This window comes from Erythrolamprus reginae, chromosome 5, assembly GCF_031021105.1.
Source record: "Erythrolamprus reginae isolate rEryReg1 chromosome 5, rEryReg1.hap1, whole genome shotgun sequence".
NCBI classification, from domain to species: Eukaryota; Metazoa; Chordata; class Lepidosauria; order Squamata; family Dipsadidae; genus Erythrolamprus; species Erythrolamprus reginae.
In genome coordinates this window covers 82,666,390-82,679,713 of record NC_091954.1, presented here as the reverse complement: position 1 = coordinate 82,679,713, position 13,324 = coordinate 82,666,390, and the positions used below count along the sequence as shown (strand labels likewise).

At 37.9% G+C, this 13,324-nt stretch overlaps 1 protein-coding gene across 1 annotated transcript; it reads left to right on the top strand.

Annotated features, from left to right (window-relative positions):
* Positions 1-984: 984 nt before the first annotated feature.
* On the top strand, positions 985-12,901 carry FAM124B (family with sequence similarity 124 member B). Its single transcript, XM_070753302.1, has 3 exons — positions 985-1,142; positions 9,585-10,327; positions 12,151-12,901. Exons 1-3 carry the CDS (start codon positions 1,082-1,084, stop codon positions 12,808-12,810), a joined length of 1,464 nt encoding a protein of 487 aa, XP_070609403.1. The 5' UTR covers positions 985-1,081; the 3' UTR covers positions 12,811-12,901.
* The last annotated feature ends 423 nt before the right edge of the window (positions 12,902-13,324 follow it).

Here is a 13,324-nt window from a genome sequence, read left to right as displayed (position 1 = left end):
CGTGGAATGCACTTCCTGATTCTGTGGTTTCTTCCCCAAACCTCAAAAACTTTAACCTTACAGTTGACCTCTCCCCATTTCTAAGAGGTCAGTAAGGGGCGTGCATAAGTGCACCAGCGTGCCTTCCAAACCCTGCCCTAATGTTTCTCTGTTACTACCACTATGTATATAAACATTGTTATATCTTTGTATACCACCAAAACGTACTTGACAAAACAAATAAAATTAAATAAATAAGCACACCACTGTGTCTACCATCCTTGTCCCACTGTCCTATTATCCTCTTTTATTGTTACTTTTTAGTTATGTTATACAAACTACACTGCTCAAAAAAAAAAAAAGTAAAGGGAACACTGAAACAATACAATATAGCTTCAAGTAAATCAAACTTCTGTGAAATCAAACTGTCCACTTAGGAAGCAACCCTGATTGACAATCAATTTCACACGCTGTTGTGCCCATTCAACTTTGTACAGAACAAAGTATTTCAATGAGAATATTTCATTCATTCAGATCTAGGGTGTGTTATTGGAGTGTTCCCTTTTTTGAGCAGTGTACTACCACCCTACAGGGGTCTTCAAACATGGCAACTTTAACACTTGTGGACTTCAACTCCCAGAATTCTCCATAACTGGCTGGAGAATTCTGGGAGTTGAAGTCCACAAGTCTTTAAGTTGCCAAGTTTGAGGACCCGTGCTATACATGTTTGACAAACAAGCGAACTGCAATCGGCTGGCTACCTTTCAACCTGTTAAAACCACCAATAGAAACGCCTGGCATCGCGTGGCACGCCAAAGCAACGCCAAGCGCCGACGGGGCTGCCCTTTCGCAAACTTCCCCCTCGAGTTTGCCAAGGCCTCCGGGTCTGTCCCGGCCTCTTCCACGTCCAGCGCTCGGCCTTCTCCTTATCTCCCTCAGACGTGCACCTTGACAAGCAACCGCTTCTCAAGAGTTGAGGGAGGGGAGAAAAGCTTCCACCTCCGCGTGACGCGCAGAAAAGGCGGCCCCGCACAGCGGACGGGCGCGCGAGGGCAGCGTCTCCCGTCACTTGTTGCCTGAGGCGTCGGGCGAGCTTCCAAAGATGCCCCGGGATGCTTTCCCCGTAGAGGCTGCGCGGAGCGGGCGAGGGGCTGCGGGCGAAGGTAGGACCCCGTGTTCATGGAGGCGCCTTGTTGTTTGGTAGCCTAGGCAGCGCCGCTTCTCTCTCTCTCTCTCTCTCTCTCTCATTTAAATTCAATTATCCCAGTGTAGCGCTGCCCTCCCTTCACTTGCAGCTGGCAGAACCGGCCGAAGCAGGACCGAGAGGTGTCCGCGAGTGGCGTTAGCCTGGCAACCGCTCGGGTCTTCAAGTTTTGCCCAGGCTGGTCGTTCGTGTCCTTTCTGCATTCTCGTTCATCTCTCCACAGTGCCAGGGGTCTCCAAACTCGGCCATGTTAAGACTTGTGGACTTCAACTCCCAGAATTCCCCAGCCAGCTTTGCTGCCTGGGGAGTTCTGGGAGTTGAAGTCCATAAGTCATAACATGGCTGGGTTGCTCCACACACACACACCCGAGCAATAACTTTTCATTTGAGAAAGACAATGTCAATCGGCTCCCCCCTCCCCGAAATGAGGCCTTCCCGACGCCTTGAGATTACTAAACCCCATAATTCCCAGCCAAGACGCATCCTACAGCTATTTTTGCTTTATTTATTTTATTTTTATTTGTTTTGTCACCAAGTATGGTTGGTATACAAAGATATAATATTCATATACATGATACTAGTAAAAGAGAAACATTAGGAAGGCATTCTGATGCATTTATGCACGTCCTTTACTGACCTCTTAGGAATCGGGAGAGGTCAAGAGTGGATGGATAGTCTAAGGGTAAATAAAGTTTGGGGGGTTAGGTGAAGATAGAAGTTGGTGATAGAAGTTGGACTCCAAGGTTCTTCCACAATACCTGGCTGAGGAAAAGTAACATAACATAATAAATAGGTTTTTAATGAAGTTGAGAAGTAATTAAGGGCAGTACTTTGGACTACTGTAATTTTTATTTGTAAAGCAAAATGGTAGGAGCAAAGACTTGTCTAAATCATCATCTTTTCCAGGGGGCAGGAATTATATCTGTTTTCTTTTTATCAGATTATACCAATGTTTCCCAACCTTGGCAACTTGAAGATATCTGGACTTCAACTCCCAGAATTCCCCAGCCAGCCAGCTGGCTGGGGAATTCTGGGAGTTGAAGTCCAGATATCTTCAAGTTGCCAAGGTTGGGAAACACTGGATTATACACTTTTTCTTTCTCATTTCCAATGTATAGATGTGGGAAATCAATTTGCTGGAGAGAAAACCGATCCTGGTTTGCATTTGAGATAATTTTATTAACTTGACTGTTTAGAGGCCATTTGACTCCTGACAAGTCTGGACTGCTTGCAATTTTAAAAGGAACACAGAATGAGAAACATGCAAACGTTATTCCAATGAACCTGTTATAATCTCTAGCCAGCTTTTTTGCCAAAAAAACTCAAACAAACAAACCATGAAGGGGATACCATGCTTACACTTACAAGCAATCCTCAATTTACAATAGTTGACTCTTTAAAGTTACAATGGCACTGAAAAAAAGCAATTTATGATTGGTTTTCATAGTTACCACTGTTTGCAGCATCCCCTATCAAAATTCAGGTACTTAGTAACTGGAATGTATTTATGACAGTTGCACTGAGATCATGTGGTCATCATTTGCAGCCTTCCCAGCTGGCTTCTCACAAGCCAAGTCAATAGAGAAAGCCAGATTCACTTAATTGCATGATTCACTTAACAACTGGAGTAATTTGCTTAACTGAAAAAACATTATAAAATGAAGTGCAACTCACTCAATAACTCTCTTGCTTAACAACATAAATTTTGAGTTTAATTGTGGTTGTAAATTGAGGATTACCTGTATTTATCTAATTTTATTTGGAAAATGTCATGCATTTAACTCTGGTTTGTTTTGTTTCCATGTTCACAATTTATTAGGAATGATTATATGAACAAGCACCCGTGGAAATAAGGGAAGGTAAAGAGACAGTGAATTATTTAGTAAAAAACAATTAATTTGAAATGTGGTGCTTTTAGCTTGCTGTCAAATAAATTCTTTAAAAATGTACTATGTTTCTCTTAATTTAGAGAAACATAGACAGATATATTGTTTAATGTAGTTGTGTTCTTATACTCACATTTAGCAAAAAACATAACTCATTAAATACAGTGGGCTTTCAGAACAGATATCTGTAAGAGTCTGCTTTTAAGATTCTGCTGTTTTCTACTGTGAATGATAGTCTACTTTCTGCCTATCAAATGTCAGGTTTCTACTAACTCCTGTTTCTAAGCATTTGATTGTCCAGTCATGTCAGGGAGTGGAATGGTTTCTTGTAATCAATCCAAGCTACATTACATCGGTGGTCTTCTCTTGCAGTTTTCCAAAATCATTTTGTCAGTTAGGAGTTGATAATTTGTTACTCTGTTGTGTGGGCAATTTTCTTTCTGTTCAGGTGAAAAGGGCTTATTTTCAGCTAGGTGGTATTAAACTTTATCAGCTACACACTAGTTAGCAATTTGAAAGTTGTTGGTAAGCAAATAATAGGTCTGTAATTGCCTCTGTTATCCCGTTTGCTTGATCTTTCACTCTCATGTACCAGATGTTAACCAATCTTCAATTTCGCCTCTTTGTACTTTGTTAAACTGCTTGGCAACAAATGAAGGGAAGTCAGATGTTTCAATTGAAAAAAAAAACATGTAGTTCATCTCCACTTTGTGCTGATCAATTCTTATTTATTTTATTTTATTTATTTGTTTTGTCAAGTACACATTGGATGTATGTAAAGATATAATAATATTCATATACATGATACTAGTAAAAAAAATAAAAGAAGAAACATTAGGACAGGGGATGGAAGGCATGCTGGTGCACCTATGTGTGCCCCTTACTGACCTCTTAGGAATACGGAAGAGGTCAACAGTAGGTAGACTAATGGTAAAGTTTTGCAGGTTAGGTGATGATACTACAGAGTCTGGTAAGGAGTTCCATGCATCAACTACTCGATTACTAAAGTCATATTTCCTGTTCGAGTTTGGAGCGGTTTTCATTAAGTTTGTATCTGTTGTGTGCTCGTGTGTTGTTGTGGTTGAAGCTGAAGTAGTCATTGATAGGAAGAACTTTGTAGCAGATGATTTTATGGGCTATGCTTAAGGTGACATAGTTCTAAGCTTTCTAAACCTAGGATTGTAAGTCTAGTTTCACAGGGTATTTGATTGCGAGTGCAGGAGTGAAAGGCTCTTCTGGTAAAGTATCTTTGGACATTTTCTAGAGTGTTTATGTCCAAAATGTGGTGTGGGTTCCAGATAGATGAGATGTATTCAAGGATTGGTCTGGCAAAAGTTTTGTATGCTCTGATTAATAGTGTGAGATTGCTGGAAAGAAGCTACGTAGGATTAAGTTATGGCAATATTGTTGCAGTCGGCTTTGGCACTTAGCTCATTCTTGATTTTTGTCTTGTTCTATTTCAGTTATCCAGTTATTACCCGTTATTTCATTTCACCTTTTTTATTTTTATCCACCTCCTTTATCCAAGCTTCATTCTTGTTGTATCTCTTTGGGTTGTCCCATAGTTGCAACCAAAAATGCATTGTTACTTCGTTGTCAGGTGTTGACTGGTTCACTGAAGCTTCTCCATTGTGATTTAATAGAAATGTTTCTGATTCCACTGAATTTGGATATTCTGCTTATAGTGCTCAATTTGGGATTCATTATCTTCTTAGTTAACAAAGCTACAATTGACATGGCAGAACCTCTAGACATTTAAGACTTCGTAGGGGTATTCAAATAATGTGTTAAAATATGATATTTTGAGTCGAATTATTTGTGCCTCAACGGAAAATTCTGCATTATTTGTTCTATGATCTGTTTGGTGGTTTTCATGACTTTTGGTGGTATCCTTAAAAATCATCTGCGATAACAAGTTCAATTGTATTGATATTTGTTCTGTCCTGCTTTTGTAAATCCAAATATATAGAGTCTCACATGAAAAACCATAACCTGTACAATTCAGATCTTTGTAGGGATAGAGAATTTTGGATTTTGAATATGTTTCCAAGGTTTTCATTACTACTTTACAAATCTGTTATCAGTTAGACAATAGTTTTTAACTACTAGATCATTTACAGTTAATAGTTAATCCTAAAAGCTATCTCCCAGTTTAATATCTTCATTATCAAGTCTAAGACTAGTTGCAATACCTATTATTTAATATTGAAATATAATTATAGTCTTATTCTTTTTACTGTGCTCCTTAATTTTCATTGCTATATGTTGTAGATAATTTGTATTTTAGTTATCAGCTATTTCTTGTTTTGGATTCATATTTATAAACTGAGTAAGGTGTTGAATATTAAAGGCACAGTTCTGGGGCACAAATAACCCATTGAAAACAAAACTATAGAGATTATGCCCTTTTTAAAAAAGTCTTTGGGAAATATAGCCTTGATTTTTTTTTCACAGCTGACTTTAAAAAACAAATGCTGCATGTTGGTACATCTATGATTTTAACAATTCCCTGACTACTCATCATAATTTATTGGAGTTGGCACTGTGCCTTCTTAGATTGATATTCTTGACTGCTGAAGATGTTATAGGATTTGAACTAATATGAATTTTAATGGAACATTTAATTCCACTTTGAAATGCCAGTTTTCAAAATATCCAATTAAGCTATTTTGCATAAACTACTAGATTGCAGCAATGGGATTGCATGAGGAGTAAAAGGGAAGAGAACATCCCAAGTGTTTCAATTTTTGCACAAATAAGACCATAAATAAGATTTTTTAAAGACTGAACTTAAACATAACTTCTCAAAAGGTACAATATTTCTTTTTAAAATATTTTAAAATCTGATTTAGAAAATAAGGTATTCCTTTTGGTATCTCGTATTTCACTTCCTAGATTATTATCTGTTAGTATGCAAGTACCACAATTCTTTAAACAAGATATTTTTTTGAAGCAACTAGCTAAGAAATTTGATGGTAAAGATAACAAGTGTATGTAACGTGAGCAATCAAAGTAATTTATACTGTTTTATGTATATACTTTCCTCTAAATATAACTGAATGATGAAAAACACACAAAGGATATTTAAAGCTTTTAAAAATACTCTGGCAATAGAAATTATGGCAAGTGTAAAAAATATACTGAAAGTCAAATCAGCTTCTCCCAAATCTGGGGTATTCTTCCCTTAAAAGAAAAAAGCAACCTACTACTACTTTCATCATTCCCAGCAAAATGGGAGGGGGTAGGATGGGGCAGGTTATATGAAGCATGAAGACATTAGAAGAATTAAATTTTGACATAACATTAATGAGCCCACCTGATTAATTGCTAGTAAAATACAGGAAACACCATGCAATATACACTCATGGGAAAATTAGAGTTTTCAGTTAAATAGAGCATTAGCATACACCCACATAAGAAAGTTGCTCAGGAAAATAGAGCAGGTGATAATTAAGGGTAATAGAATAATTGCTATATAGCATGATTTTTCCCAGCCCACGTATTTTGATTTTAAAGCTCTCCAGACTGGTCTGGAAAATACATGGCAAAATGTATGTTATAGAGCAGAATTATCAGCAAAACAATTCTTTATATGTCCTTTACAATTTAGAAGGGGGATTTGCTACAGTAATATAATTTACTTGCTTCTAAAAAAATTGGATCTATTCCACTGATTATTCTTGCTTTAGTAAAACAAAACACAACATACAGTTGTAATGTTTATTTTGAAAATGGGGATATCGAAGTACACCCCCTTTACTCTATTTACTTTACAAGTGGTAAATATAATCTTTTGAGAGAAAAGCCACTGTGAAGTTACTCAGGACATGCAAAATTTTTGACAGAACCCATTTTTAAAAATACATTATTATTTTTAATTCATTAATTTAACACAAAGTTAAATCAGCTAAATTTTTAAAGTCCTCTAGAAGGAAACAGTTTCTACTTCTGACAAGACCAACTTACTTACCCCTAGCATAGTGGAGAAGAGATGGAGAGAGACAAAAACAAAACGTGTCTGCTGTTTGCTTAAGCTCCAGCAATCATAACAGCACATCTATGTATTACCGTACTCAAAAAGTTTGCCATTGTTGGTTTAACAGATACTTAAACCACTGAGATTTCTTGACGATTATAAAAACCCATTGGCTCTAGAATTGGTTGGTATCATTAAAAAGGTCCTTTAGAATTATCCCATGTTCGATAAAGATCAATTATAGATTATTCAACTAAAATACTGCTCGTGTGCATATATTATTTGCTTTAAATTTTCATTCATGCTTATTTATTTATTTATTTATTATTTAGATTTGTATGCCGCCCCTCTCCGCAGACTCGGGGTGGCTCACAACAAAGTGAAAACAATTTACAACAATTTACAACATTCTTGTAATATCCAGGAAATTTTTATTTTAAAAAGCAAATATGGCCCTTTAAAACTGGATTTGCTATCCGTGGGTCATGTTTTTTCCTCCTATGTGATTCTAAGAATATAATGCAAGGAAAGCATTTGATTATTTAAGAAAAGTAAAAACTGCAAATAATTATGTGGTGTGACTTTTGAAACTATAGTTTAGCAAGGAAACGATAGTTTTTAGGACAAAAACGGGGGAGAAATGGTGAACGAGAAGACTATTAGGAGATAAACAGCGTTAAGGTTATGCAAATTGATTACAGTCCCCACTAGGATTCCGCGGGGGGCAGAGCCACCCTTGAACCTGGAGCCCACTTAGGAGCCTGCTGCCTGCTCCGAGGAGGAGAAGCCGCAGCCGCCACCACCACTGTAGGAGGAGCCGTGCCGGGCTCCGAAGTTTGCTAGCGTTTCTGTGCCTCTTCTGCGGCCGGGAGGCTCGGCAGGGAAGGAGGCCATGTTCGGGTGTGGGAGTCCGGGCCCCCTCGCCCACCTCTGGCCCCCTCGCACCCCTGACCTCCTGCCACTGCCCCCAACCTGTCCAATGCACCCTTCTCTCTGGCTTTCTCCTCCTCCGCCTCCCATGTTAAGTTCATAAGATGAGGTATTACTGTATTTGTTCACATGGCTGATGGCCACTTCTCATGAATTGGAACTACCTACTCCATAGGTAGTTTTGTTTCAGCTGTTCTAAAGCAGCTATTGTTATGAAATATCGTATCAGGATGTTTTGCATTTTCAAGGTTGATCCCAAATCCATGACCTGGTAACTAGGTCACAAACCTCTTCAGAAGGCAGAAATGTTCAATTCTAAAATGAGCCTCTGGAATAACTGGAACAGGGCCAATTGGCATTGTAAGGAGCAGCGCTTAGTCCAACCGGCATTTAGAATCTGTTTCCTTCACGTCTTGTCTTTCCTGACTGACATTCTTCCTGTTATCTTTGGTATTCACTTTGACTTTCTGCAGTTGTCCAATTTCCTTTCTTTTTTAAAAAGAATGGTTTATCAGCACAAGCCCAGGAAGGGTGTTGCCACAGGAAGATTGCTGCCTTTGTAAAGTGGATATGCACACACAGATAGAAGGGGAAAAAAGCTAAGCCTTTAAAATGCAAACATCACCTTGTATTTACATAAGATGATATATATATATATATCTCACACACATATATTGTGTGTATGTGTGATTTTTTTATCGAGTTGTCCTTTTTTTCCCTTTTCATTATCAGCAAAAATATGTATGTATGTATGTATGTATGTATGTATGTATGTATGTATGTATGTATTTATGTATTTATGTAAGTGTGTATGTATGTAAGTGTGTATGTATGTACTGTATGTATCTATGTATCTATGTACATTTTCTGTCGAATCACCCTGGTATACCCAAATATGGGCGGGAGCACATAACTTCTTTTTTTGCCTATCAGCCCCTCCAGAGTCCATATACAGTATAAGGCAGATGGGGTTTTTTTAAAAAAAAAATCTGTCAATTTTTTTTTCTGTCAAAGCTGAATGGAGGAGATCCTGTGGTCTAGAGGCTAAAGCTGCCCCACAGGTTCAAATTCCGGTAAGGGTATGGCTAGCTGAAGAGAGCAAAAGAGCTCAAAATATATCTATACTAGTCTCCCTTCCTTTTCATTATCAGCAAAAATGTGTGTGTGTGTGTGTGTGTATGTCTTTTCACGGGTATAAGTATGTAGGTCTTGGCATATTCGGGTCTTTTCCTGTGTAAAATTGATAGAATCCATACATACATACATACATACATACATACATACATACATACATACATACATCCCTGAGAGAATTTGAAGAAGGATCCAGGGCATTTTAAATCATTGAAATTGTATATTATATTAACTCTTATTTGATTTAAAAGACAGAAGACCTTACTGTACATTCCTTCTTTCCACTACCTGAACTTTAGATCTAACATATAAATAATAAATCAAGATGAAACTGTGGGTCTGCATTATACGGACATTTGTAAAGCTTAGAGAAGTGCTTAAATGAGAATTAGCCGGGAAGTGAGTTTTATTCTTTTTAACATGGCTATTGTACGATCCTTTAAAACACTGATTATGTTACTACTTGTATTTGAAGGTCACCGTGCAATGGATGTGAGAAGGGATTCCGTGAAGATGACTGTGCACCTGCTTGCAAACACTGGACAGGCAGGACATTTGCAACAAGCTCTTGATCAACTTCAAGAATGGCTCTGCCTGGACGTTCATCTCTTTCTTGTCTCAGAACGCCCTTCTCCAATTAAGTATTATGAGACATACCGCCAAAAGAGGTACAGGTTTCCTAGTACTTCTGTGCTCCTATTTTTGCATGAGGACTTTGGAGAAGAACGGTTTTTCCAGGTCCATGACTTCTTCCAGCATCCGCCATGGCAGCCTGTCCACATTGAGTGTCCCAGCAGGAAGCTATGCCTCCATGCCCTTGATCATCAGGACTTCTATGGACTGGATGAACATATGCCTGTATGGGGCCTGAGACAAGTTCACTACGGCATGGAAATCCTGCGTGTCACTCTCTATTGTAGCTTTGATAATTATGTGGACGCAGTAAGGCTTTATGAGACAATCCTGCAGAAAGAAGCATCTGTCCAAAAAACCGGCTTCTGTGCTTTTCTACTGTACACAACACAAAGCCTTGTGGTTCAGTTTTGCTTGAAGCAGCTGCCTTTGGGGATGAGTGTTGACTTGAAGGAATCTTCAGTATTACAGTTCAAAGTGTATGAAATTGGAGAACTGGTTCCACTTTTGCCCAATCCCTGTGTCCCAATAAGCAATACTAGGTGGCAAACGGAGGACTATGAAGGAAATAAGATCCTGCTGCAGGTACTTGTTGTCATTGCAATAGATACCAAAAGACATGATGGTAGAACTTTTGTATTGTCCTTACATGGATTTAATAGTTGCTACTGCTATCTTCACAGATAATTTTGTTCTTCAGACACACATTTATTTGATATTTGGAATGACTGTGCAAATTGATTGCAGAAGCATTTTGCTCATTGGCATAAGAAACACTTTTTCCCATTGATTGATCATTGATTAAACATATTTGAAATGTTGAGGCAAGAATATGTTCCAGAAAACCTGATGTGTTTCCTCTGAAACCTTTAGAGAAACAGATGGTATTTCCATTTAAATTGCATGTGGTTATGAGTTTAGAAAGCATTAAAAGCCAAACTTTCTGAATGTTGCAGCTGATTTGCAATGGCAGAATATTAATGCTCTTTGCAATTATATCTGAATTATATATGATGTTCCTATGGGATTATATAGTTATTAATATAACTCCCCACATAAATTTGCACTGCCCCCATCCCTCTGGTCTTTCAAAAGGCTTTAAAAACATGCCTTTGTCGGCAGGCCTGGGACCATTAAGTGTTAACACTCCACTCTGGCTGATAGTAGGTTAGTGGTGTTGAATAAACATTGGATGAATAGTTTTTTTTTAATGTTTGAGGTTTTTAAGATTTTTGTATTTGTTTTATCCTGTGTCCACTAGGCGGCTTATAAATTTAAGTAATAAATTAAATTAAATTACATTACATTACATTACATTACATTACATTAAATTAATAAATCTTTTAACATTCTGACTTATTTTGCAGTCAAAAAACATCTGGATTTCAGTAGGTCTGTGGCCGGCAACAATAACATGTTAAAGTGAATGCCCTTGCCTAGAATTAGGCCTTTAAAAATTATCATAAGCATGTGTAAACAAGATTAATAATAGAACTGTTCAAAAGAACATTTTAGGGTAACAATTTATCCTTTGATTTGGTACAGTTAATGAGACATCTTTTCAGTGTTTGCTTATTTATTCCCATTGCTTCTCCATTTCCTCTGCCTCCCCACCCACCCCAACTCTTATTTCCTGATATTTGTCGCAAGGCAGCAGCAGGCTGCAATGGAGGAAAAGGAGCCATAGATTCATAGGATCCTTTAGTCTCCTGCTGACTGGGCTCTGGGCCCTCCTTAGCTGCCCTTTTGTACCTGTCATGCCATTTCCTATGAAATTTTTAAAAATGTATATTAAATATCTCTTAGTTTGAAGAATAGCCAAAATACACATTAAAATGTGAGGATCACGTTGACAGGTTCAAATAAGTTTAATACAGTGGTATATACCTAAGAACGCCTCTATTTATGAACTTTTCTATATAAGAACCAGATGTTCAAGATTTTTTTGCCTCTTCTCAAGAACCATTTTCCACTTACAAACCCAAGCCTCCGAAACTGTAACTAGAAAAGGCAGAGAGAAACCTCCATGGGGCCTCTCTAGGAATCTCCTGGGAGGAAACAGGACTGGAAAAGGTGGGGAGAAGCCTCTGTGGGGCCTCTCTAGGAATCTCCTGGGAGGAAACAGGGCCTCCACCCTCCCTGTGGTTTCCCCAATCACACGCATTATTTGCTTTTACATTGATTCCTATTGGAAAAATTGTTTCTTCTTACAAACATTTCTACTTAAGATCCTGGTCACGGAACAAATTAAGTTCACTGTACTTCCATTCAAGGCTAGGTATGTGCTTTCCTTACCTATGTCCTTAGCAGAACTCTTTAATTACTGGTTTGTGGTTTTAAAGGATCAGGTGTAGATCTGAATTTATTACTATTGTCAAGATGCAGTTAATCTATTTTCTTGTCCACAGGTTCAGAGCAGAGGCTCAAAGCACAACGGAACTCAGTCTCTGCCTCCTAATTGGTGCAACAGCACTGATGACAAAGGGTCTCCACATTACTGCTGTGATTTATGTGCCAGTGTACCTTCAGTGGCTCCCAGAACTGCCGTACAGCACAAAACCCGGACACTTCGAGCCATGAAAAATAAAAACAAATCCTCAAGGACGATGGTGCGAATTCCTGCAAATCATTTCAGCTCTTCACAAAGCAGATTTAAATCTTCCTCCAGTTTGCATAATATAGCACATTCTTCTTTGCAAGACCTAGCCCCCTTCCCAGTGAACCTAGGCACTAAATTGAGACATTCCAGCCATGAGCTCTGGCTATGCCATAACAAAGAAGAGGAGGAGGAAGAGACTAATGTTGACACAGGCAAGAGAGTTGCACCTTTTAAATGTGCTAACTCTCCCCTGAACAGATTTTCCAAGGACTTACAAAAAGAACTTCTTCAATCCCAGGCACCAAGCAGTTCATTTATGGCAGCAGGTTTGGATTCTGAGAACAGGAACTCTCTATTGTCTTTGCATGTTCCTGAAATTAATAAAAGATCAGGATTCAATCATTTTCAGCTGAGCACATCAGGAGCAAGTGATGGGAATGAGAAAGACAAAGAAGAGTTTTTTATATGATTTGAAACTTCCATGTATCTTTCACTGCCGTATTTTTGGAATATCAGAAAGTCCAATTGATCTATGCTTCTGTATAAATCATTTAGCAGTTGATGCTATGATATCTTTTTATATTAGCACTGCAAAGAAAGGTTTATAAAAGTACGTGGGGAAAAAGAAGAGAAAGAAGTTTGCAATATAAATTTCATGTACTGGAGAACCTTGTACAATAATTGGAAAAAGCCATTCATTTTAATGCACCACATGAACTTAAAGAAATTCACTAAAAATTTAGAAGGAAATCCCAAACTTAGGAAAGCCTGAAAGATATTTGGGAGGCATCAAATTGAGATGATTAGTGCTTTAATTAATTTTGATTCATCTGAGAAGCTAATCAGAATCTGATCTCATTAATTCTTAGATAGACCTCTAGGAAATATTCTAGAAGAAAGCAATGGAAAAAATATTATTTGGACACATTCATGAAATCATGAAAGTTCAAGTTTAACTTTTCCCATACCATAGAAATTAATTT

Coding starts and splice junctions, on each gene's coding strand:
- FAM124B (XM_070753302.1), top strand. CDS start 1,082: ATGCCCCGGGATGCTTTCCCCGTAGAGGCTGCGCGGAGCGGGCGAGGG. Junction 1,143..9,584: donor GCGAGGGGCTGCGGGCGAAG/GTAGGACCCCGT, acceptor TTGTATTTGAAG/GTCACCGTGCAATGGATGTG. Junction 10,328..12,150: donor GAAATAAGATCCTGCTGCAG/GTACTTGTTGTC, acceptor TCTTGTCCACAG/GTTCAGAGCAGAGGCTCAAA.